Source organism: Rana temporaria, chromosome 5 (genome assembly GCF_905171775.1).
Source record: "Rana temporaria chromosome 5, aRanTem1.1, whole genome shotgun sequence".
Lineage (NCBI taxonomy): Eukaryota > Metazoa > Chordata > Amphibia > Anura > Ranidae > Rana > Rana temporaria.
In genome coordinates, this window is record NC_053493.1 from 201,259,842 (window position 1) to 201,287,212 (window position 27,371).

General features: G+C 43.1%; 1 protein-coding gene across 2 annotated transcripts in view; it reads right to left on the bottom strand.

Moving 5' to 3' along the window:
- Positions 1-24,857: 24,857 nt before the first annotated feature.
- Positions 24,858-27,371, bottom strand: part of TMEM245 (transmembrane protein 245) — a 125,951-nt gene continuing 123,437 nt past the window's right edge. For both annotated transcript variants that reach the window (XM_040353478.1, XM_040353479.1), the window contains one exon: positions 24,858-25,278. In XM_040353478.1, the coding sequence (XP_040209412.1) occupies positions 25,233-25,278 (46 nt within the window). In that variant the 3' untranslated portion in view covers positions 24,858-25,232. The remainder of the gene's footprint in view (positions 25,279-27,371) is intronic.

Consider the following 27,371-nt stretch of genomic DNA (forward strand, 5'->3'; position numbering starts at 1 on the left):
CATATTGATGCGGTTCGGCTGCCTGCACCTCCCAATCGCGGCGGACTTGTGTCTCCCCTGGTGGGGATGACACTATGTCTCACCCCCTCTTGCTTCCTCTCGGCTCGGGGGTTCCCCGCCCCTTGGCTCGAGTTGATTGCACACGCATAGTAGCACTAATCGCGCACTTGCGTTGTGTGGGGAGACTGACCCGGTGACGTCATGACGCGGCCGTCAGGCGGCACCTATGGCGTCTCTGGATTGGGATGGCTTACTTAATGGTCGACCGACCATCAGGTAAGTAATGTGGATCTGTCCATCGGCGGTCCGATGGCATAGCCGTGACAATCGCAGGATGTGTTTGGCAGTATATTGGGGTTCTCCCTCGGCGCAGTTCACTTTACCTCTCAGTCCATGCATTACCATGCAATTGTCATTTACATGGATACATTCCTCTTATGACACAATACTGGTTTTACCAGCATTTTTGGACCTTTTTCTACTCACTGCGCCTTCTTAGTCTCCCCACCTTGCTGCCTTGCTCACACCCCTTGCCCGGCATATCTGGTAGATATCACCAGGCTCTTGTTTCCTTATGGCCTGGTTGTATTCCTCAAGAGGTTTTACCGCGGTAAGTTTTATTAATTTAACAAACCCCCCCCTTTTTATAAATTCGTGGACCCTTTCCTTTCCCCTTTCCCCCTTCCCCTCCTCTCCTTTCCCCCTTCCCCTCCCCCTCCTCTCCTACCCTTCTTTTCCTCTTCCCGCGTTTCCCTGTCCCTCTCTTCCTCTTCCTTATCCCACCCTTGTTCCCATGCCCTTTCCCCCCCTTCCCCCCCCCTTTTTCCTCCCTTTCATCCCCCTCTGCCTCCCCTTCTGTCTTCTCTCTTTCCCCTCTTTCTCTTTCCTCCCCCCTTTTTCCCCCTTTCCTCCCTTTCCCCATTCCCTTTCTCCCTTCCCACACAAACCCCCCCCCCCCGCCCTTATCCTGCCCAGTCCACTTATTTGATGAGGCCCAATACATATACATTTTTATCTACACCCAGATCTCCACAATCAACCATCCCCTTGTCTGCCACGGGGGGAACCCCCTGGGCCGCCTGGTTTCCTTATATTATCAATTGACTCATTTGGTAAGCGATTATTAATGTTTTTATTATTTGTTTATTGTATAGCTGATGTTTGTTACAACATTTTTTATTGCATTACTCTATAGATTGGCAGTCCTGACGAAGCGGCAACCCCGCGAAACTAGTCGACGTTTGACCAATCATTGAAGTGTTTTTATTTGTTCTGCAATTTTTATACATCAATAAACTTTTTTATATTATTATGTTTTATGCAATTTCATCAGTACCGAGATAGTCCCTCCCAAACCATTGAATGGGTGGCGCGGGGTCCAACTTCAGCCACTGGTCCCTCGCCCCCCCACTCGCCCCCTTTTTTTATAAGTATCAAAAACATAAAAAACATTTTTGGCTTGGCATAGAGTTCTGAAAGATTAGAATCGTTATTGTGTTTTTACTGAAATGCAGGGCTATGTTGGTGAGATTTCCCCCTGCTTGCTGTCCCAGGGACTCTGGTTTTACCAGACAGGAATTGAGTATAAAGACATACACTTTAAAGAAAACCTGGCTGCTCGGAAGTTCTCTAAACACCCGAATAATAGGGTCGATCGATCGTTTGTTGGGCCCACTGAACGACAACAATGCACTGAGCCGCTGCACAGTGCATCGAAAGCCCTGATTGGCTGAAGCAATTGAATCTTCGCCCAATCAGGGCACAGTGCCTTGATTGGACGCTGTCATAATGACTGTATCCAATCATGGCTCATTGCTCTTAATCCCATCCCACACTATAAGAGTATTCTTTCCATGGCAGCCATTTGTAGTATGATAGCGGTGTGGATGGCTCTGGGCTCTGTTCGCTATTAGACAGTTAGGCCCGGATTCTCGTAGCACTTACGCCGACGTATCTCAAGATACGCCGCATAAGTGTAACGATGCGCCGTCGTATCTGTGCACTGTGCCCATAGAACTAGATACGCCTGAAAATAGGCTTCTTACGACCGACGTAACTTGCCTACGCCTGCGTATCTTGGGCGCATATTTACGCTGGAGGCATATGAGAATTTTTGATTCCCATATGCAAATGAGTGAGATACGCCGATTCACGAACGTACTTGCGCCCGGCGCATTAATATACACTGTTTACGTAAGTCGTACATCCGGCGTAAAGTTAAGCCTCATAAAGCAGGTGTAAGTCATGTTAAGGTAGGGACCAGGGAACAGCCGTCGTATTTAACGTTGTTTACGTAGTAGTACGTGAATAGGGCTGGGCGTAGGTTACGTTCACGTCGTAGGCAGTGAGCCGTCATAGATTAGGGAGTATATTCGACATGATTCTGAGCATGCGCACTGGGATACGTCCACGGACGGCGCATCATTTGCATGGGGTCACGCTTCATTTAAATGGATCACGTCCACCTTCCACCTACTTTGAATTAGGCGGGCTTACGCCGACAAATTTACACTACGCCGGCGCAACGTTGGGAGCATTTACATTGTGAATTCGGTGCTTGCCTCTCTGCTTTACGTCGGCGTAGCGCATATGAGATGCGCTACGCCCGCCTAATCCGGGCCATAGTGTTCTATTCTGATTGTAATTATTTCCCTCCAAGATTATATCTCTTTATTAATTTTCCATATCATTAATATACTCAACTGATTACTCACGCAGATTGGAGACTAACCACCAATGCCAGGTCTTTACACATTTTTTTTAGAACCTCTCCTATGTTTATATATCAGTTCCTCTCGTCTTAAATAAAGATGAATAGCTTTGATCCATTGATCTATCATTGGTGGCTATTTTTATATCCATTTTTGAAGTTTAAGTTTACGAGCCATATACTCTGGCCCGGATTCACAAAGCAGTTGCGCCGACGTATCTCCAGATACGCCGCGTAAGTGCAAATATGCGCCGTCGTATCTATGCGCCTGACCCACAAACTAAGATAGGCCTAAAAACAGGCTTCATCCCACCGACGTAACTTGTCTACGCCGGCGTAGCATGGGCGCATATTTACGCTGGACGCATGTGGCGCTCCCATTGATTTTGTATTCAAATATGCAAATGAGGGAGATACGGCGATTCACCCAGGGTAAATATGTGAGAGAAAAAACAGAAATCGTGTTCCATAAGTGCTCCTCTATAGGGAACAAACTTACTGCAAGTGAATACAAACCACAATGCCACGCAACCAGACCCCCTCGGGGCATGACCACAAGCGGACAAAGTTCATATTGTCCTTGGGTACAACCTGGTATGGAGTTTCAGTTGCCAAATGGCAAACTTTTTCGACCTCCTTTCCACGCTTCATGTACCACAGAAGGAGTAGTTTACCTCATGACTTGCCGATATAGAGCCTTCTACGTCGGCAAAACTATAAGACAGCTAAAACAACGCATATATGATCACATTTATTATTCACAATATGCAAAAATGATTACACCAGTAAGTCGCCATTTGGGACTATACCACAAGTTTAACACGTTAATTTGTAAAATGTATCATCCTTGAGGTTATACCCAAAGACACAAGAGGCAGCAACTGGGACAAACGTATCCTCCAGAAGGAAACCTTCTGGATCGAACGTTTGGGAGCCACACGACCGCCAGGTATTAATGAAGTCTTATCATACAAACCGTTTTTAAGAGTAGGTCATGTCAACATAGATACATTTATTATCATGTTCTTGAAAATCCATGTATAGTCCTACAAGTGTGTAGAGGTATATGCATGTATGCATCCAGGACTGGGTACATTCAGGCACATGCCTGTTTTGTATATGTACACACAATCTAATGCCCCGTACACACCATCACTTTATGTGATGAAAAAAAACGACGTTTTTGAAAACGTCACTTTAATTGACCGTGTGTGGGGGAAAACGTTGTTTTATGTCTTGTAAAAAACAACCAAAAAAAATTGAAGCATGCTTCAATTTTATGTGTCGTTTTTCAAAACATCGTTTTTTACTTCACAGAAATTGACCGTGTGTAGCAAAAAAACGTTGTTTAAAAAGACGTTTTTACACCCGCGCATGCCCAGAAGCTAGTTATGAAGCGAGCTTCAATGGAAAAACGTGGTGGAACGTAACCTCGCTTTGCTAGAACATTGTGAGAAAAACGATGGTGTGTAGGCAACTTCGTCTTTGAAAATTGAAGTTTCAAAAAGGTCATTTTTTACTTCACAGAAAATTTCGTTTTTTTTCATCACATAAAGTGATGGTGTGTATGCGGCATCAGATGTGTATATACGCATTGTATATGCACTCACCTTTTTAGAACTATATAACATTGTGGGTATTTGAATACAGTTCTCCGCTTTTTTTTAATTCAACTTCAATCAATTTATCTCAATACCAATAAGTTCATAGCATTCCCCAGTATTTTCCCTTGGTGTCTATTTGCTTTTGCACTTGATTGATGCGTTATTCGATATATTAAATCTAAAACAAACACATCATTTATAGAACTATAGGATACCTTCTCCCGAATATATGGTTGCCAGAATTACTAATATGAAAAATCCAATTATTCCTCAAAGATCAATTGTTGATAATCAAATTATGTATTTCATTATTAATAGTCTAATGAAATAATTGTGTATATATATATATATTTAGTTATACCATTATTATCAATATTACTATTTATTTATTATTATTTTTCTATGTTTCAGGACCCATTCTCAGTTAGGTTCTGATTGCACATATTTACCCGTACACATACGAGTGTTGATGTGATCGTGTGCCTCCAGGGGGAGTTCCCCTGCTTTATACGGGTTCCATTGCTTGTGGCCAGGAGCCGGACGGTCAGCATGCATACGGTACAAGTGGCCACCCAAGCCATTGGTTGGATGGATTACCTTTCTCCTCCCAGCAGCAAGTCAGGTGACAGCCATCCACCATTGGCACTTGGACTCATTCCATCTCAGTCCCACAGCTCTTCCGCCCATCCAGCGCCCTGGGGCTTGCCCATAATCTCCAGGTGCGCACGCGCCATCTGGCGCATGCGCAGGAGGCAATTCGGCCGGCTCGCGTGACGTCAGACGCACATCTGGCACGTCCGCGCACGGGGTACAAATACATAGTGTCATGGACCTGGCCTTGTAGTGCTGGAATGTTTCTACTTGAAATCCTAATTCATGTATTTCAGAAGATGGGACATTACTGACAGTTCATTGCAGGAGATACTGGACACATTACAAGTGGTTTAGTTGTCCTGACTAGGTCAATAGACAATGACCCTTCAATGCTTAGCTCAGACTATTGAAATGCTAAGTGGAACCAGCTTGTGAAATACCTTTTATTGTGTTCTGCAGGTTAAGAGCGGGTGTCGGAGACAGTCCGTCTGGCTAGAATTGTGGATTGAAGGTTAATTGAATCTATTATGTATGTTTGAAGATGTATGTGTTTACGCTAAGGGACTTTGTATTGTTCTAAAGGTCAGAAGCCTCCTGTCAGCTGTATTGAATTAGCATTCTATTGTCTAAAAGGAATGTAACCTCTCAGAGGTAGTAATTAAGTAGACCGGGTTATTGTGTACATTGATTACCCCCTGGGGCTTCTGTCTCAATACACAAGTCTTTCAATCCAAGCTATTGGACCAATCCCTGTTGACTATTTCAAGTCCTCATTTGCATGGTCAAGGAGGACCTGAGTGTAGACTGCATATACTTTACAATTGACCAATAGGAAAGCGGTTGTTGGGAGTGGGATGTTCCAAATTCTGTATAAAAGTGTGCTGTGTACTTGAAAATAAAGAGTCCTGCTTGAACATACATACAGCCTGCCTGGTGTGTGTTCTTAATGGGTCTGAACGGCACATAGCTGTAGTTTGGATCCCGGAACCTTGGATGACTGGACCATCAGACGTTGCAATCTGCAAGCTGACTCACTGGTAGCAGAGGAGTGTCGGGAGAGCAGGACCTGGGCGAGCAAAGGGGTCTCGTCACACATAGTATAGCGAGTGTGCACTCTCCAGCTGTCTTGAGGAGAGCCACAACGCGTATAGTGGAGCCTGCGAGGATCGTACATATACAATATAAACAGGTGAGCTGCAATACCTTCTAGGTCTAATAATACCCTTCCCGCTCTTACCGTTCTCACCACAATTTGGCAATGCTTTCTGTTATCTTTTTAGACCCACCTGGACCGCAATTCATTAGCAAGGGCTGTTTCAGTCCACAGACTGTTTTATGGTGCGCCTGTTCAAACCCACTCAGCAAGGTAAATGCCATAGTGGCTTTGATACACTGTTTTTACCTGGCTCCCTTCTTGATACATACCTAGGCATAAATTACATACATTGTTATCTCTTATAGCCCAATCTCCTGGTATGTTCATCTGAGTTTGATGGCAAGGCCCCTTTAAGTACGGTTTCTAGCCTTGCTTAACTGCTGTTTAGTCTATAAGTCTAGTATTACCATTGGTGCTAACCTAGCCAATAGGACATCAACCACCCGTCATAGGGTCCTTTTTTTCTCCTTTCTTATTTAATTAATTATTTTGTTATTTAATTCTTTCTTAAAGCAAAATCAATCTACCAATACTAAGTCCAATATTAGCCCCTTGTCGTTGGCTGAATTAAATAGCATGTACACAATTGGGCACAATTACCCATTTTAGCGGCATTGGAAGTATGGGCAATTCTTCATTTATTTGGTATTAATATATTGGATGGATTGGTCGGGTTTTTAGTTAAATTATCCTTCTTACCTAGATTTAAGCTCACGGTTTTTCTGTATATAGGGAAATCAATTTCCCTCCCCTCTCTCCCTCTTTTAAATATTACCTTTGGGTCCCCAACCTAAATTAGACTTACCTTTTCAGTTACCTGTTGTACCCCCTTGTATGCAAGCTGAACCATCTTCTGGACTCCAGTGGCCACTGGCATTGAGCCTGTTCCACCTCCGCTGACCCGGCCGGGTGCAGTGGGGCAGGGGCCACTGACCTGGACGGCACGCGACTGCACAAAATACTCTACCAAGACACCATTAAATTGGTCAGTATATCGTAAATACTTGTTCTATGCTTATTCATATGCCCAGTAGTGGGCTGTATTGTTCAGCATATGTTTTCAACACCAGTATTCTAACTATGTTATAGTTCCTAAGCTCCCGAATAAGCGGCCTTGTTTCCGCAAAACTAGTAGAGCAACTTCCGGAACACTACATATACATGTCAAGAATTGAACAGTGCTGACCCAGGCTAGCCCACCAGATGTGAAGGAGCGTGCCCAGATCCCGCTCACATCTCCAGCATTGGTCTGATACCTCTGGAATGAATTTGTGGAGTATCTCCGGGGTTCTGTACCACCTTGTTTTAATTTTGTAGCCCTTTTCCTGGGTATGGACGTTCAGGGAGCCCTTGTGGATGTACAACTGTACTCGATCCCAGGCAGCATCATCAATCGCCGTATCCAGCTCGGCCTCCCAATAGGCATGCTCCGATTTCAGTGAAGCATAAGGTTCCCCAAACATTGTGGCATAAAGCCCTGAGATCAGGTGACTTTGGGGAAGGTAGCCGGAGCACAACGATTCCAACACCGTGGGGGACTTTGAAAACCTCTCTCTATTCACAAGACTGTCCAGGAAATGCTTCAATTGGAGATAGGCTCAAAAGGGAAAAGACTTTGTTTTGGAGAAGGATGCAAGTTCACCCTGGCAGAGAAACCTTTCTCTGGAAAAAAAAATGCTTGGCCTGCATATCTGCGTAGGGCCATTCTGCTGCTAGGAAGGCCCCTTCCATACCAGGGGGAAAGTCTGGGTTACCCCTGACGGGCGTGACTGCGCAGTGTGTAGGCCACTCACTTTTAGATGTGAAAACAAAGCATGTCTCCATGATATAGATGACTGGTCTGATCCGTAGGTCTGGTGGTTTGAGGAAGAAGCAACAGGGCTTTGAAATGCATAAACACGACCCTCTGTTTTCTGTCCATTGCCCCAGTGTGTTCCAGCCCGGTTCTTGGCATTACCTGGCTCATCCCACAGTGGCATCCTGTCCATCCACCTTGTGGACCTATGGAGAGCAGTGATCTACTGCAGTGGTTCTCAACCTAAGTCCTCAAGTACTTTACCCCCAACAGGTCATGTTTGCAGATTTTCCTTTATCTTGCACAGGTGCTTTAAATCTGAGTCAATGGCTTGGTATTTTGGACAGCTATTTTATCTAAGAGAAAACATGGCCTGTTGCAGGTACATGAGAACTGAGGTAGAGAACCACTGATCTACTGTATATCATGGAGACATGCTTTGTTTTCATATCTAAAAGTAAGATGTCGGTTGTCTTTTAATAAAAACGGTGCCCATACTACTTCACTTATTCTGGCGCTCCCTGCTGTTCTTTTTTATTTTCTTAAAGATACTTCATGCTCATGAGGAGCAGCTGCTGGTGTTGTGTGGAGCAGGATATAGACTTTTTTTGGGGTTAACAAGGAATCTCTAGCTTGAACCACAGCTTGTTCATCATTTCCGTTTTTTCCTGGGTGGCTTGGGATGTACTTTCCCTTTTGTTCGAGCGGCTGGGGCAGATAAATCTGCCTGCTCAATGCTGAAGATGGCAGGGTGGGGCTGGCAGCCTACGCTTGCCCCCACTGTGTACCCCCATGCTGACCCTCTTCCTGCTGAAAGGGTGGCAAGGTAACCTCTGATACCCCTTGAAATACTTTCCCTATCACTTGAGGTTGCTGCTGGGAATCTTTTATAGTAGGGGAAATGGAAAGTAAAAAGCTAGAAGGAGGAGAGCAGCCCTCCTGCTGCTTACCACTAGTCTTCAAGTACTGCTCCCACCAAGCTGCATGGTGACCATTTGTATCTCTTAATACATGTACTCAAATGACCAATGGTATTAACACGTTTGAGAGGCTATAAATGACGTGTGTAGTCTGCAGTGCAAATTTTGAGAAAGGCCCACAGAGCTGAGCTCTGGAAAGCAAAGCAGAGGAGAACAAGGACCTGCTCCCCCAAGAGCTCTGCTATCCGGGGGAATAGGGTGGCCACTCTCTCCACTTCTCTCAGAGTTGCCCCTGGATGATATCCTGCCTTGCTGATGTTGTACCTCTTCCTCTGTTTCCTCCTCTAAAAAATCTGGCACCCATGTACAGTCAGAGACCTCATTATCGTCACTCCCCCCCATCTCACACAATGTGGGAGCAAGCTTTAGCTACAGGGACACCAGTGCCATTTTGTCCTCTCTGGCTATTGTCCCCTACCTTCTTTACCACTGTTGCTCTCCTGCACAGCCTCAGATACAACTACTTACTGTGCATCCTCTTGCAGCAAGTGACTCCTCTGTGCCAGTGTGAGGAGCAGTGGCAAGGGTGGCTGTGGATAAGCAGTAATAACAGTGTTTTGCAGTAGACGATGACTTTAGGTTACAATGCTCTGGCAAGACAGGTAGCCACTCTACCACCCCCCTCCACATGCATTGGATGTTTAGCGTGCACACTGCCAAAAGCAGAAAGGAACATGTGCACTGTCTCTTGCTGTTGCACACTGACCACCACTAGTATGGATACAGAACCTGTTCCCTGATGGCTTTACAGGAGCATCTGCCTCTCTCTTTAGGGCTCCCAGACACTGTTAATGCGAGGGTTATTCCTTGGTTATATAAACAGCTATGGCAGAAGCTGTATGGAAGATGTGATGCTTTAGAGGACCAAACTGCACCACAATAGTATACAGTATGGTGCTCCACTGCAGACAAAGGGCAGCTTTTACCGTGTCAACAACACTGTCGCTGTCCCTGTAAGCAAAAAAAAAAAAAATGAAAAGACCCTAAACAAATAACACTAGAAGATATACATCTCACCCTTTTTTTTTACGTGCCCCCCAAAAAAAACAAAAAAGGAGGAAAGCATAGCAACCGAAGCTGACACATACAAAAAAAAACGTACTCCTCTAAAGGACTGTTGGGTCACAGGAAATGCAGGGGGCTTAACCACTTAAGCCCCGGACCATTTTGCAGCTAAATGCCCAGGCCAGGTTTTGCGATTTGGCACTGCGTCGCTTTAACAGACAATTGCGCGGTCGTGCGACGTGGCTCCCAAACAAAATTGGCGTCCTTTTTTTCCCACAAATAGAGCTTTCTTTTGGTGGTATTTGATCACCTCTGCGGTTTTTATTTTTTGCGCTATAAACAAAAATAGAGCGACAATTTTGAAAAAAATACAATATTTTTTTACTTTTTGCTATAATAAATATCCCCCAAAAACATATCTAAAACATTTGTTTCCCTCAGTTTAGGCCGATACGTATTCTTCTACCTATTTTTGGTAAAACAAATCGCAATAAGCGTTTATCGCTTGGTTTGCGCAAAATTTATAGCGTTTACAAAATAGGGGATAGTTTTATTGCATTTTTATTAATTTTTTTTTTTACTACTAATGGCGGAGATCAGCGATTTTTTTCGTGACTGCGACATTATGGCGGACACTTCGGACAATTTTGACACATTTTTGGGACCATTGTCATTTTCACAGCAAAAAATGCATTTAAATTGCATTGTTTATTGTGAAAATTACAGTTGCAGTTTGGGAGTTAACCACAGGGGGCGCTGTAGGAGTTAGGGTTCACCTAGTGCGTGTTTACAACTGTAGGGGGGTGTGGCTGTAGGTCTGATGTCATCGATCGAGTCTCCCTATAAAAAAGGTTAACTCGATCGATGCAGCCGCCACAGTGAAGCACGGGGAAGCCGTTTACACACGGCTCTCCCCGTTCTTCAGCTCCGGCGGCTAGAAACGAATAGCCGCGCCCTCGTCCCGGATCGCTCCCCGCGGGTTACCGACCGCCGCATGTACCGGGGGGGGGGGGGGGTCCGATAGGACCCCCGACACGCGGAAAGGCGGGGACGTACATGTACGCCCATATGCCTGTACGTGCCATTCTGTGGACGTATATGTACATGCGGCGGGCGTTAACCGGTTAAGCAACTCTCTCTAGCCCCACAAACTACTATACATTGCATTAGTAAATCATTGATAATATGCAGTTCTGTATAGCTCTGCGATAGCACAATGCACTAGTATCCCCTCTGTCTCTCCCTAAATATAAGGTCAAGTGTCCCTTACTCTCTCTAAACTCCAACACACTAGCAAAGGACTACTGGGAGAGCAGTCTTTTATGGTGGGCGGGCAGAGACTTTGGTAAAAATAAACAAATAAATTGGCCAATGTCTTGCACCTGACCAGATGTCAGTGGCAAACGTTGGCCAATGAGGGTTGTTCATAACGCATTGTGGGACATTTGGCTCAGCAGGTCCTGCAGATCGTCCCAAAAGTTCTGATTAAAGCTGAACCTCCAAAGTTCGGTCTGACTCTCCAGCCGCTGACATCTTCGCTATCTTGAATGACCGACCTAGGATGACGCAAATCCCAGTGCATACACACAAACATGCAAGCATGTGTGGCTCAGTGTACATCAATTCAGTGTTGACAAACTAAAGGGGAGCTTTCATTGAAGAATAGACATTTTTGCAATAACAGCCTGCTTGCCATCAATTTATCAGTTTAGACCATAATTCCGCATTAAATATAAAATTTAAGTCTGCTGTTGTCCCTGAACAAATGGTCATTATTCAAGGGTTAGGGCCCTTTCACACGTGCGGACTAACAGATCGTTTATTACAAGTCCGTTTACGGACTTGTAATGTATCCCTATGGGATTGCAGACGTTAGCGGATGATGCATCCGCTAACGTCCGTAACGATCCGCGTCCGTAAAGTTCCGCTTTTTCAGACGGAAGAAAACCCTATTTTTCTTCTGTCTGGCAGAACGGATCAGATGAATACGGACACACGGTCCGTATTCATCCGATTCCCCATAGGGGAGAGCGGAGCAAAGACAGGGCGGTCTCTGCACAGTGTGCGGGGACCGCCCTGTCCGCCGACAGCTCAGCGGGGATTAACGGAGGAATCCCCGCTGAGCCAAACGGGCTAACGGAGCGGATCAATATGGATCCGCGCCGTGTGAAAGAGCCCTAAGGGGTAACTCCACTTTCGTGAACAAATAAAATAAATAACAGCATATACAATTTTGCGACAAGTCATATTGTAATTGAATGTTATTGAAAATTACCTTTCCTTTTAAAACTGTAGTTTTCTGTAATAATGCAATATGACTACCTTCCTGTTTGTGTACTTGGCTTACGGATTTTCCCAGAAATGCACTAAGGTACAAATCAGATGTTGTTAATCCCCTGCAACAAAAATGTCACTTTTGGCGACATACTCTCAAAAGGAAATCGTGTCTAATGCCGCGTACACACGATCGGAATTTCCAACAACAAATGTTCGATGTGAGCTTTTGGATCGGATATTCTTACCGTGTGTATGCTCCATCGGACATTTGCTGTCGGAATTTTCAACAACAAATATTTAATATTTCCGACAACAAAAGTTCTTGTCGGAAATTCCGATTGCATACAGACAATTCCGATTGATAATTATACCACTTCAATTCAGATTCACTCTGACATGGACATTGACAAACAGCTATTTCTTAAGAATAACGAAAGGTAGGAATCTGCACAAAGTTTGTCCCTGCAATGTATATATATATATCACCCAGAAGGGAATTTTTTTTCTCCACAAAAGTGGAGTAACTCTAATGCTGCGTACACACGCCATTTTTCATGATGAGAAAAATGCCATTTTTTAAATTGGTCATTAAAAACGACCGTGTGTAGGCTCCAGAGCATTTTTCTCGACGAGAAAAATGGCCATTAAAAATTTAGAACCTGTTCTATTTTTTCTCCTCGCGAAAAACGGTCGGGTGTAGGCTTTAACGATGGAGAAAAAAAAACGTGCATGCTCAGAAGCAAGTTATGAGAAGGTAAATTTGCATAATCAGCCCAAAGGGTGGCGCTATTTGAATGGAATTTCCCCTTTATAGTGCCGTCGTACGTCACCGTCGAGCATTTTTTTTTTCACGATCGTGTGTATGCAAGACAGGCTTGACAAGAATCACGTCAAGAAAAACTTTGCTTTTTTTCCATGACATGAAAAACGGTCGTGTGTACGCGGCATAAGGGCCTACAAACCCTAATAAAAGAACTTCTCTTTTTTTTGCCAGTCATACAATTGAAGGCGTTTTGTTATATCTGTTTGATAAATGCAAATAAATACCTGTTGATCTTGCCAGAAGATAACTTATTGTGCTGCAATCCTCTAAGTTACATGTGCAAAGAAAATGATAAATGGTTTTCCAAATTTTTTGGTGCAAGTCTTTTTGGATTTGCACATCTAGAGAGTGACATGTTTGCCCATTCTTATTTGCAAAATAGCTCAAGCTCTGTCAGATTGGATTGAGAAGGTCCGTGAACAGCAATTTTCAAGTCTTGCCACAGATTCTCAATTGGATTTAGGTCTGGACTTTGACTGGGTCATTCTAACACATGAATATGCTTTGATCTAAACCATTCTATTGTAGCTCAGGCTGTATGTTGAGAGTCGTCCTACTGGAAGGTGAATCTCTGCCCCAGTCTCAAGGCTTTTTGCATACTCCAAGACTACCCTTTATTTGGCTCCATCCAGCTTCCTATCAACTCTGACCAGCTACCCTGTCCCTGCTGAAGAAAAGCATCACCACAACATGATGCTGCCACCACCATGTTTCATGGTAGGGATGGTGTGTTCAAGGTAATGTGCAGTATTAGCGCACCTTATTACACGTGTTTGCTGTGTCCCCCACATGGCTTTTCACAAACTGCAAAGGGGACTCCTTATGGCTTTCTTCTTGCCACTCTTCCATAAAGGCCAGATTTGTGGATTGCACAACTTATAGTTGTCCTGTGGACAGATTATTCCACCTAAGCTGTGGATCTCTGCAGCGCCTCCAGAGTTACCATGGGCCTGTTGGCTGCTTCTCTGATTAATGCTCTCCTTGCCTGGCCTGTCAGTTTAGGTGGACGGCAATGTCTCAGTAGGTTTGCAGTTGTGCCACTTTGAATGTGCATGGTTAGCTTTGGTCCTCCTATATTACATTTGAAATTTTGATTATGAGTATGATAGGTAAATACACTGCATGCAAAAAAAACAAAAAAAAAACTGAAATTCCAAACAGTTTGCTAAAAGAAGCCAGAGAAGAAAAAAAAAGAAGACGTCAGGTATGTATAGAAGTCATTTTATTAAGAATAGCATTATGGTATATTTTGTGCGCTACAAAAAGGCTGCACAATTACAGACTAACTAAAAACTATAGGAACCTATAGCATCAGTTTTTAAACCAGAAAAGGCTACATTGTGATTGCTTGTCATGCTTTGCAATAATAAATAAACCTAGCAGCTATTTTGAAAATAAATGTATTTTACAAAAGATATTTAGAGCCCTTTCACATCGAGCCGCCACGAGCATCCGCGGTAAAAAGCGGCGCTTTACTGTCGGATTTGCGGCGCTTTTCGGGGTAAAACCGCCCCACTAGCGGCCGAAAAACAGTTAAAGCGGCCCGCAAAGCGCCGCTACAGTGGTGTTCTGCCAGTGCACCACTCCAGTGTGAAAGCCCTTGGGCATTTTCAAAATGATCAAGTCCACTGTATATTTATCAACACCCCTCTTGGTTATCTTTATAACTGAATGTTCTAAGATCTGTATTACCGCTGATCCTTCTACTGTTCATGGAAGCTCACCAGATCCAAATCTTTTTTACCATCATTCCAATAGTTTATCATCGGCACAGAAAACCTCACTGAACATCCTTCCTGTGCATCAGTATTCTAACGCACTAAAAGTTGCTCTAAGAATGAATTTGACATTTATGTTTGAATCTGAGATGCTCTGAGCTGGAAAATGTACATAATACTAATAGGTTCTTTATGTGCAATTCATCCTATATAATAATAATAAAACTTTAACGTGTGAGTGGTTTACATTTGCAATACGCAGCAGTAGTATTTGGCACTTTCTTATGAAACCAACAATACCATTATACACTTGAATTACCCTTTAAGAAAACAAATGTTAACCCTTTCATGCCTAAGCCTATTTATGACATTTGGTGTTTACAAGTTAAAATCCATATTTTTTGCTATAAAATTACTTAGAACCCACAAACATTATATATATATATATATATTTTAGCAGAGAATCTAGAGAATAAAATGTCGATTGTTGCAATATTTTATGTCTCACGGTATTTGTGCGGCGGTGTTTCAAACGCAACTTTTTGGGAAAAATTAACTTTCATGAATAAAAAAAAAAATGAAAAAGTAAAGTTAGCCCAATTGTTTTGCATAATGTGAAAGATGATGTTACGCCGAGTAAATAGATACCAAGCATGTCACGCTTTATAATTGCACGCACTCGTGGAATGGCGACAAACTACGGTAACTAAAAATCTCCATAGGCGATGCTTTAAACTTTTTATTTTACGTTTACCAGGTTAGAGTTACAGAGGAGGTCTAGTGCTAGAATTATTGCTCTCGCTCTGACGATCGCGGCGATACCTCACATGTGTGATTTGAACACCGTTTTCATATGCGGGCGCGACTTCCGTATGCGTTTTCTTTGTTGCGCAAGCTCGCGGGGAGGGGGTGTTTTAAAAAATGTTTTTCTTATTTATTTTTATATTTATTAATTTTTTTTTTTTTTTTTTACATTTTGATCACTTTTATTGCTGTCACAAGGAATGTAAACATCCCTTGTGACAGTAATAGGTGGTGACAGGTACTCTTTATGGAGAGATCGGGGGTCTAAAAGACCCCCGATCCCTCCTTTGTACTTCAAAGTAATACTGTGTACTTTTTTAAATCCGGCGCCATTGGCAGCCGAGAAACCTGGAAGTGACGTCATGACGTCGCTTCCGTGTTTCCATCGCGGAGACTGAATCAAAGCTGTTTACGGCTTAGTTTCAGTCTCCGCCTGGACACAGAAGGCGCCGGATGGAGGGACGGGAGGCCCGGTCAGAGCGGCGAGAGGGGGGGGGGATGTCCCCTCCCGCTCCTCTGGCATAACAACCGAGCGGCTTTTAGCCGCATCGGTTGTTATGTCTGGATAGCCAATCGCCCGTTCTAAACAACGGTACCGGGATGATGCCTGCAGCTGCAGGTATCACCCCAGGATTAACCCTCGAAAGCCGAGGACGCATATATGCGTACGCTCGGCGTGAAAGGGTTAAAATGTAGATTTTCAAGTAAGGCAGCTCCTATTTAAATGAAAACTACCCAAAATTGAGTTATATAGTGATCAGAAGGATATCCATGACCACCCCAACAGCTACACCTATTCTAAAACCAGGTATACTACATTTAGGCAGGGTATACATGCAGAGTTTTCTTTTGTTCAACCAGTTGGTTGAATTAAAAAAAAAAAAAAACCTTCCCTGCCTTGAATGTTGCCAAGATGCTCCCACCTGTCCACTCACCTCCTCCATCACAAGAGGAAGCTCTCAAATCCCTGCACATGCACAATTACCCTATATACTTGAGTATAAGCCAAGTTTTTCAGCACATTTTTTTGTGGTGAAAATGCCCCCCTCGGTTTATACTCGAGTCATCTTTTTGTGTCTCATCTCCTGGATTTGGGGATCCGGTACCAGCAGGCCATAGGTCCTCTTGACCCGGAACTTGGCACACATGTAGCCTCATTTCTCCTCTACAAGTGTGCAAAGTTTGTTGTCTGGAGGACCTATGGCTGGGAAGCACCGATTTTTCAAATCCAGGCACCCCTTCCATAGACTCCCATGTTAAACATCAGTCTAGTCATGGGCACAGTGAGGCATGCACATGGACACAGTGAGGCACGCAGATGGACAACCTAGGCTTATACTCGAGCCAATACGTTTTCCCATTCCCTACTTATATTCGGGTCGGCTTATACTCGAGTATATACGGTAAGCTCCAATCTACAATGATGGGAGAGAGAGAGCATATGTGAGGGGGTTTGAATCAGGAAAGCAGCTTGCACCTGTGGTGGTGGGACAAGCAGTAATGACAGGACAAGGGGATGCCAGGTGTTTTTTGGCCAGACTTCAGAAGGTATGTAAATGGCCTACACCAACAAGGGCATTATTAAACTTTGGTCAATTCAGCAGTGTTTGTTTTTATCTACTGAGGGACCTTACCTTACTTTTTTTTTATATAAAAGGTGAACTAGCCCTTTAACATAAGCAATTTACAGTTGTTACATCAATAAGTACAGTAGAAAGGGCCAACCTTATGCCACATTTAAAAACGTTTGATGGCTGGCTGCTGCGCCACGTTGCCCTTTCCTATATTTATATATGGGTCACAGAAGGTGCCGAGGCAGAATTTCTCAATCCGTGTCATATCATCTCAGTAAAATCTTGTAGCCATTTAAGATGTTTTAATATTATTTTGTGATACTAAAAATAGCATTAAAAATGCTACTTTATAATACAAAAGCAAATATACAGCAATACCTGAAGTTTCATCTTCAAAGAGCAATTACAGATTTCAGGCATACTGGCAAAGAAGTGACCATGCTCCATTAGACCAACTACATCAACACAAAGTGCCCTGCAAAAGAATTCAGACCCCGAACCAGTTCTCTCATTTCACCGAATGGTACCCACTGTCATTTTGCCTGGTGAGAGAGTTTATTTAAGTTTATTTAACCACTTAAGACCCAGGCCAAAATGCAGGTAAAGGACCAGGCCCCTTTTTGCGATTCGGCACTGCGTCGCTTTAACAGACAATTGCGCGGTCGTGCGACGTGGCTCCCAAACAAAATTGGCATCCTTTTTTTCCCACAAATAGAGCTTTCTTTTGGTGGTATTTGATCACCTCTGCGGTTTTTATTTTTTGCGCTATAAACAAAAATAGAGCGACAATTTTGAAAAAAATTCAATATTTTTTACTTTTTGCTATAATAAATATCCCCCAAAAATATATAAAAAAAGTATTCTTCTACCTATTTTTGGTAAAAAAATCGCAATAAGCGTTTGTCGAAAATTTATAGCGTTTACAAAATAGGGGATAGTTTTATTGCATTTTTATTTTTTTACTACTAATGGCGGCGATCAGCGATTTTTTTCGTGACTGCGACAATATGGCGGACACATCGGACAATTTTGACACATTTTTGGGACCATTGTCATTTTCACAGCAAAAAAAAAAGCATTGTTTACTGTGAAAATTACAATTACAGTTTGGGAGTTAACCACTAGGGGGTGCTGAAGGGGTTAAGTGTGACCTTATATGTGTTTCTAACTGTAGGGGGGGTGGGGCTGGATGTGTGATGTCATTGATCGCCTTTCCCTATATCGGGGAACAGACGATCAATGACAGCGCCACAGTGAAGAACGGGGAAGCTGTGTTTACACACAGCTCTCCCCGTTCTTCAGCTCCGGGGACTGATCGCGGGACTCCGGCGGCAATCGGGGCTGCGGTCACGGAGCTTAGGACCGGGTCGCGGGCGTGCGCCCGGGCACTTAAAGGGGACGTACAGGTACGTGTTTGTGCCCAGCCGTGCCATTCTGCCGACGTATATGTGCAGGAGGCGCTCCTTAAGTGGTTAAAGAATTTGTAAACCCAACATTTCATATTAATGATATGTGCCTGCTGTACCATGTAATTGTATGAAAAGGTATCCTGTTCTCTTTGTATTGCTTCCTTTGTATGAAATATTGTTATTGCTGCCAGTCCGTTTCCTTTCCTACCAAGAACTGTCCACACTAGTCATGAGAGCACAGCGTGGTCCATGTTTTTGCTGTGCTAAAAACTCAGCCTGCTCTCCACCAATGACTGTCCCGACAATCCCCCACCCTTAGCCATTCACTGTGAAGACTAGTGTGCTGCGGTATCACCTCCTCTATCAATAAATAAATGTTTTGCCTCATACATACACACACTTTTGCTTTTTTGACACCGAGTGGGTTATTTCACAAGGTGAGGGTTTACATACACTTTAATCTCATTTTATGTTACAAAAAAATAAAAATAAATTACTGATGCATAAATATTGAATCCCCAACATTAATGTTTAGTAGAGCCTTGTTGTTTGACAACAGTACCTTCAACACCATCTTGTCAGCAATTTTAAACTAAGGGCCATGTCACAAAATTGATCCTGTTGTTGGTGAGTGATCTCGTTCCCTCAAAAACAGTATTGGCAAGTTGTTGCACCATTATTACTCCCTCACTACAAAGTGAAATTCTGCAACTTTCTAGGCTGGTAGAGAAACTGCATTAGAAAAAGTGCTTCCCTTACTTTGCCATGCTTGCATGACATGGCCCCAAAAACTGAAAGCATAAATTAGGAGACATTTATCAATCCTGTCGTAGTGCAAAGCCATGCTAACAAAAGCAGTAAGATGCAATTTGAACCAGATTAACCTCTTCCTGCCCGCTCGTCATATGACGTCGTCGACTTTGAGCAGCGATATCTGAATGATTCCTGCAGTTACAGACATTATTCAGATATCTTCTTCTAGAGCCGGTGATTCCCTGCACCATAAAAATGATCATAGCAGCTGTTCAGCCGCTATGATTGTTCGTATAGGCGGCAGGAGGGGACATTCTGCTTCTCCCCCCCGGCTCGCCCCTGCCATTGGCGAACCGGAGAAGGAACTGCCTGGTGGCAGATGTTGACCATAGGTATTTCCTTCAGTCCAAATGGTCCCTGGAGTCTCTATAATCGTTTGGAGGCTGGGCACCATGTTATGACATCACGAACAGCCTCTGCACTTGAAAAGAATGCCGACGCCTCGGCTGGGAAGCTGAGTTTTTTTGTCAAGCTTCCCAGCCTAGAGGTGAGATCTGGGGACTTATTGACCCCAGATCTCACTGTAAAGAAGACCTGTCACACACTATTCCTATTACAAGAGATGTTTACATTCCTTGTAATAGGAATAAAAGTGATCAAAAAAAAATGTAAAAAGAAAGCATAAAACTAGAAAAATAAAAGTAAAATTAATAAAAAATAAATAAAAAATTGAAAGCACCCCTGTCACCACTCGCAGAAGCAAACGCATCAACGTTCAAACCACGAACGCGAGGGATCGCTGCCAACGTTCAAGAAAGAGCAATAATTCTAGCATGAAATCTCCTCTTTAACTCAAAAAAGGAGTGAAATGTCAGAATTGGCCTGGTAGGTAAGTGGTTACCCTCTTTAGTGTCGCCAAATGATTTAGAGGAACCCGTTAGGATTGAAGTGTAGGTGCTACCACCGTAGATAATGTCCGATAATCATATACATAAAAGTTGGCTCATTCTGATTAGTTGCCAATCAGAAATGTTTTTAGGTTGCTTAAATTGGGAAAACACACAAAGCCACCAAAGTATTATTTTCCATATGGAACGTTAAATTTCCAGGAATGACAGCCAATGGAAGTTGATAATGACCATCATTTCAAATGACATAAGCTTTCTAAACTAAGCTTAACCCATCGCTGGCATGACACATATTTGCAACATCATGGAAGTGGCCCAACCTCCGAGGCACCACATATATTGCTCTGGCGTTTGTGCTGGAAGAACGCTCCATGGCACTCATGTTGCCGTCAGCTTCAGGTCTCATACAAATGATCAGAGCCAGGACGTCAGGCTGTTGATTATGTGATCATTGTGATAGCCTGTGGTTGGCTATCTCAGTATTTGATCAGCAAAACCTGCCAATGTACTCTCTTTCTCCTCTGAATGGAGAAAATATATAGTGGATCTCTTTCTCCAAGTCAGAAAAGGAGAATGTAAAACAAAAACATCTGTTCACATTGCTGTGGGTTCGAAAACGTGCAAGTTCAGCAGAACTCGCATGTTTTCAACCGGGCAATGCAGTCCGACTTCAGGGGCAATTTGACAGACATCTGCGCGGGTTCCTGCACAGATGTCTATACAAATCGCCCCCCGAAGTCCAAAAAATAGTACAGGAACTACTTTTAGCGGTGCCGCACTGATTCGGACGGTGCCATTCCCAGCAATACCCACTGATTTGGCATGCCATTTGACATGTCAAATCGCATGCCAAATCGGACCAATGTGAACCTAAGCTGAATATACAAATATATGGTATTCACGGCACAGGAGCAGGAGATTTTTTTAATTTATTTTTTGGTGGTGGGGCATGCAAATAGAAGTAAATTATACTGCACATCTAAAGTTTAATAAAAATGATTTCATAAAACATTTTTAGCCAGTTTTCCTTCCTTAATAAAAAAAACAAGGATAAAATCAGGAGATATCCTTTACCATTACGTGCAGCCCAATTTATCTGAAAATAATTTACCTTGAAAGGTATATATTACTTTAAAAATATATATTTAAAGTATAATTTACCTGTATACACCGAGTAGTTGCAAAGATATGTAGTTTTACTAGTTGCAAACTGCATTTGAGCATTAAGATTTGATTTGCAGTCAGGAATGAGGCGGTTCAAATCTGTGCAGATAGTATAAGCATAAAGAACCAGGACACCATCATTGCAAGGCAAGCATGTTAACCCCTTCACAACCAAACTATCATATTTGGCCCGGATTCACAAAGCACTTACGCCGACGTATCTCGAGACACGCCGCGTAAGTGTAACTATGCGCCATCGTATCTGTGCGCCATGCCCACAATCTGAGATACGCCTAAAAATAGGCTTCCTACGACCGACGTAACTTGCCTACGCCGTCGTATCGTGGGCGCATATTTATGCTTGGCGCATTTTCCGCTCCCATTGATTTTCTATGCACATATACAAATGAGGGAGATACGCCGATTCACAAACGTACTTGTGCCCGGCGCATAATATATGCGGTTTGCGTAAGTCGTACATCCGGCGTAAAGTTATTCCCCATATATGAGGCGCAACTCATGCTAAAGGTATGGACCAGGGAACACAGCCGTCGTATTTTACGTCGTTTACGTAGTACGTGAATAGGGCTGTGCATAGGTTACGTTCACGCAGTGATCCGTTGTATCTTAGGGAGTAGTTCCGACGTGATTCTGAGCATGCGCACTGGGATGCGTCCATGGGACCCCACTTCCACCTACGACGGCTTACGCCGAGGAAACCCAGCGTATCGTTAAGAGTGAGTGGGAGCAAGTGCTTTGTGAATCCAGTGCTTGCCTCTCTGCGCTGCGTCGGCATAGCGTATATTAGATACGCTACGCCGGCATAAATATGCGCCGATGTATGTGAATCCGGGCCTTTCTGTTTTTGATTTGCTCACGTAACTCTGGCTTTAGGTTTGTGTCTTGCTGATTTTTTTACCCAAACTTAAATTTTTTTTTTTTTTAGACACAGATAAGTTTTCCAGCAGTACTTGTCTTTATTTTGCATCACCCAGCAGCAGTCCCTTAACCTGATGCTCCTAGATTTTACTGAACCTTACAGCCAAGAGCGCAGTGCAAATCTCAGTAGGCATATGTTCTAATGGTGTTTAGCTTAACAGGCAACAGCAAGTGTATATGTCAAGATCATTGCTTGTGTAGTTATACAAATCCTAAGGCTGGGTTCACACATGTGCAGTGAGAATTGAAGCTCTGTTTTCTCAGCTAATTGACAAAGTAGTCATTCAGCATTCCAGGTCAGTTTAACAGGATCAGGTCAGGATTTTATCCTGTTCACAACCGAATAACATGTGTGATTCATAAGCGTTGCCATAGAAGTCAATGGGGCCTGAATTCGCACCCGAGCTGGACCGCACTGCACTGCTCATAAAACTGACGGGACTCGTTTTCAATTCACACTTTGGCTGCACCGGACATGTGTGAACAGGCACAATAGAAATTAATGTTCTTTCACGGCATGTAAATTGGATCTGGTTCAAAACGCATCCGATTCACATGTGTGAACCTAGCCTAAAAGAAGCAGGCAAAGGGCACTTGGGGTAGTGTTTTGGCTGTGCTCGGGGAGCCAGGTAAAGATAGGATTCAGTAACTAAATTGCCACTGAACACTTGACTTTCATACAAGTCTCTTCCTTATTTTGTGCAGAAGGATTTAAAGGGACAAACTATTGTAGACAATCTGATAACTAAATCAACAATGCACCTGTAGGATGATGTTTTGTTTACCTCTTTCCTAATCTATGCATTTCTATCACAACCTCTAAATTACTGAACATCTGAGAAACGTAGATAGCGCATGTCTACTGAAAGAACTTCTCTGCACAAGACAGAGCTGATATTATTGCAAAAGTTGCCTCTGCTAAGTGTGGGAATTCAATAAAAAACACATTTCAGTTCCCTATTTTTCTACATTTAACAAAACATTTTAAAATATTATTCAGTAAAAATAGAGACTTGGTTAAGATTATAAAAACTATTGCAAGGCACTATATATATCAGAACAATTACAGCAAGTAAAAGATTTTATGAACTTGCATTTAAATATGCTTAAAGTGGAGTTCCACCCATAAATATAACATTACATCAGTAGTTTTAAAAAAATGTCATTAGTCCTTTAAGAATTTTTTTTTTTTTTTTAGATGCCTTCAAAGTGTTGTTGCTAGGCAGAATAGTTAATCTTCCCACTTTCTGCACCTAGGTGCTTAAGCTTCCTAACCTACAGCGCACAGACTCCTGGGAATGTAGTGGGTGTAACTTTCCAGGAGTCTGCACTCCCCAGTCTCGGAGAATCATGTGACTTGGACAGTACAGGTGCTGAAACCTGATCTGAAACCTATTACACTGCTTGTGCAGCACTGAGCATGTGCGAGATCTGCAAGGCTGAAATCCAGGAAGTCATACAGTCTGGCTTCATGATGCCCACACTTAAGATGGCCCCAGTCAATTTCTATTTTATAAAGTGTCTAAATGCTGTAACAACCTAACAAAACGGACCTTAGTTTACAGACTAACTTTACTAGAATACATTAACCACTTGCCGACCGGCCACCGCCGTTATACGTCGGCAAGTTGGCTCGGCTGGGCGAGAGCACGTAGTATGACGTCCTCTCTCCCAGCCGCCACTAGGGGGCGCGCGCGCCCCCCGCTCGCCCCCGACTCCCGTGCGTGTGCCAGGCGGGCGCTATCGCCGCCGGGCACACGCGATCGCTCGGTACAGAGCGGGGACCGGGAGCTGTGTGTGTAAACACACAGCTCCCGGTCCTGTCAGCAGGGGAAATGCTGATGTTCGGTTCATACAATGTATGAACCGAGGATCAGTGTTTCCCCTAGTGAGGCCACCCCCCCCCCACAGTAAGAACACACCCAGGCATACTTAACCCCTTCCCCGCCCCCTAGTGTTAACCCCTTCACTGCCAGTGGCATTTTTATAGTAATCCAATGCATTTTTATAGCACTGATCGCTATAAAAATGTCAATGGTCCCAAAAATGTGTCAAAAGTGTCCGAAGTGTCCGCCATAATGTCGCAGTACCGAAAAAAAAAAATCGCTGATCGCCGCCATTACTAGTAAAAAAAATATAATAAAAATGACATAAAAATACTCCCTATTTTGTAAACGCTATAACTTTTGCGCAAACCAATCAATAAACGCTTATTGCGATTTTTTTTTACGAAAAATATGTAGAAGAAAACGTATCGGCCTAAACTGAGGAAAAAAAATGTTTTTTATATATTTTTAGGGGATATTTATTATAGCAAAATGTAAAAAATATAATTTTTTTTCAAAATTTTCGCTCTATTTTTGTTTATAGCGCAAAAACTAAAAACCGCAGAGGTGATCAAATACCACCAAAAGAAAGCTCTATTTGTGGGAAAAAAAGGACGCCAATTTTGTTTGGGAGCCACGTCGCATGACCGCGCAATTGTCTGTTAAAGCGACGCAGTCCCGAATCGCAAAAAGTACTCTGGTCTTTGGGCAGCAATATGGTCCGGGGGGTAAGTGGTTAAGCTTGTGTATTACAGGGGTATTTATATATAAAAAGTGAAATTGTGGCCGGAACTCCGCTTTAAAGTGCAATAACGTTGGCAACTTATTTATTTATTTATTTTAAAAACACACATAACTTCAGAATATTTTTTCAGAATATACACATTTTTCTTCAACTCGCACACAGTAATGAATAATGCTACAATGTGAAAGCTCCTGTCAGTTAATATGTGCGCACAAACAACACTTAATAAAATGAACTGTGAGCTGAAAGAAATGGTCAAGTAGCAAGTTACTTCAGTGCAAATGCAGACTCCTTGGTCAGGCATGTCTATCGATAGTGTACTCTCTTTTGCTGTCAGTTGTTTTACTGATGGGGTCGTTGTTCGTTTTAAAATACCCATCCCGAACATGAAGACACCCAGAAAAAACTTTTACAAAGAAGGCAACCTCTCCTAAGGTCAATGTCAAAATCACTCTGTTGTACTCCTCGTCTCTTGAAGGTTTTCTTTACATGGTCTATAATAAAAAAAAATAGAAAGGATATTACTTTCATATTTGGCAACAGTCTGTTGCCTAAACAAAGCATACTTTAGAACCAAACTTGTCTTTACCTCATCTTTCTATAATACCTTGCACAGCAAAACTTTACATGTACAAATTTACAGTGAAACCTCGGATTGCGAGTAATGCGGTTAGCGAGCGTTTCGCAATATGAGCACTGTTTTTTTTAAAATTCTGACTCGGTTTGCGAGTGTTGTCTCGCAAAGTGAGCAGGTTTCAAGTCACAGCGGTGTGCAATACCGCATTTGGCCCGAGGTGGGGGGGGGGGGTTGTGCCTGAGCCGAGCGGAGCCATTCGGAAATACTCAGAAATACTCCTTTCCCAAGCCTTTCCGAGGCTCTACAGCGCCCCCTACCTCTGACCACATGCAGTATTGCATGCCATAGAAGTCAATGCGGAACAAATTATTTTCATTTCCATTGACTTCTATGGGGAAACTCGCTTTGATATGCGAGTGCTTTGGATTATGAGCATTCTCCTGGAACGGACTATGCTCGTAATCCAAGGTTCCACTGTATTAGCAGAGAAAGAACCAGAAACAAACTAATCAGTTCCTAATGCTTTTTACAGTGCTATCAGTCTAGTGCAGTGATGGTGAGAACTTTGGCACCCCAGATGTTTTGGAACTACATTTCCCATGATGCTCAACTACACTGCAGAGTGCATGAGCATCAGGGGAAATGTAGTTCCAAAACATCTGGGGTGCCAAGGTTTGCCATCACTGGTCTAGTGCCTAGTACACACTATCAGCTGGATGAACAAATAAAACTGACAGCTCAGGTGGAGATCCTGTACCAAGAATCTGATGTTAGTTCAGCGATCTCCCCACTGAGCTATTGTGTTCTGACAGGGGGACACAAGGGACAACCCCTCCCTTCGGTTTTCTAGCATGCTAGTCTGACAGAAGCTGGGGCCGGCTGCCAAACACACAGGCCAAACATCTGACGGTTTTTATTGAACCGGCCATACTAGTCTTAAAGGGGTTGTAAAGGTAAAAAAAAAATTCCCAAATAGTTTCCTTTACCTTAGTGCAATCCTCCTTCACTTACCTCATCCTTCGATTTTGCTTTTAAATGTCCTTATTTCTTCTGAGAAATCCTCACTTCCTGTTCTTCTGTCTAACTCCACACAGTAATGAGAGGCTTTCTCCCTGGTGTGGAGAGTCGTGCTCGCCCCCTCCCTTGGACTACGGGAGAGTCAGGACGCTCTCTACGTTGCAGATAGAGAAAGGAGCTGTGTGTTAGTGGGCGTCCTGACTCTCCTGTAGTCCAAGGGAGGGGGCGAGCACGACACTCCACACCAGGGAGAAAGCCTTGCATTACTGTGTGGAGTTACAGACAGAAGAACAGGAAGTGAGGATTTCTCAGAAGAAATAAGGACATTTAAAAGCAAAATTGAAGGATAAGGTAAGTGAAGGAAGACTGCACTAAGGTAAAGGAAGCCATTTAGGGGATAAAAATTGTACCTTTACAACCTGTTTAACACTCAGATCTTAATGATAGAAAGATAGAGAAGAGTGAGCAGAGTGACTACCTACCTCAGAGAGGAGTCGAACCTTTATAGTCTAAATAGCAGGTTAGGTCCATAAAGTTTATTTCCAGTTTTGCAGTCAAACTGGGATAACATCTATTTTTTATTTGTTACATGTTTGCATTCACTCAGAATAGAAGAATTTAAAAATTGTGAAATACCTTTTTAAATGCTGGTTTCCGAAAACTCTAGATGGAAAAATCCTACTTAGTTCTCCATTTCTATGTAATGTTTATGAGAGGGCAGGGGAGTTGTATGTACTGTGCTGGCAAGTTTTATTATCAGATGTTAACTAGATGTACAGAGCTGTCTGTCCTAACAAAGAGTTAATGATCTCAAAACATATTTCTCAGTTTTGTCCTCCAGTCCCATAACTCTACATATTTTCAAATTAATAGCAGCTGTCCTATGTAGAATCCTGATATAAAAAATATATATATTTTCAGGTATGCTGTGTAAATGGAAACACAGATAGTGGGAAGTTCTTAAATGTGAGTACAAAGGTAAAGTGAGAAATA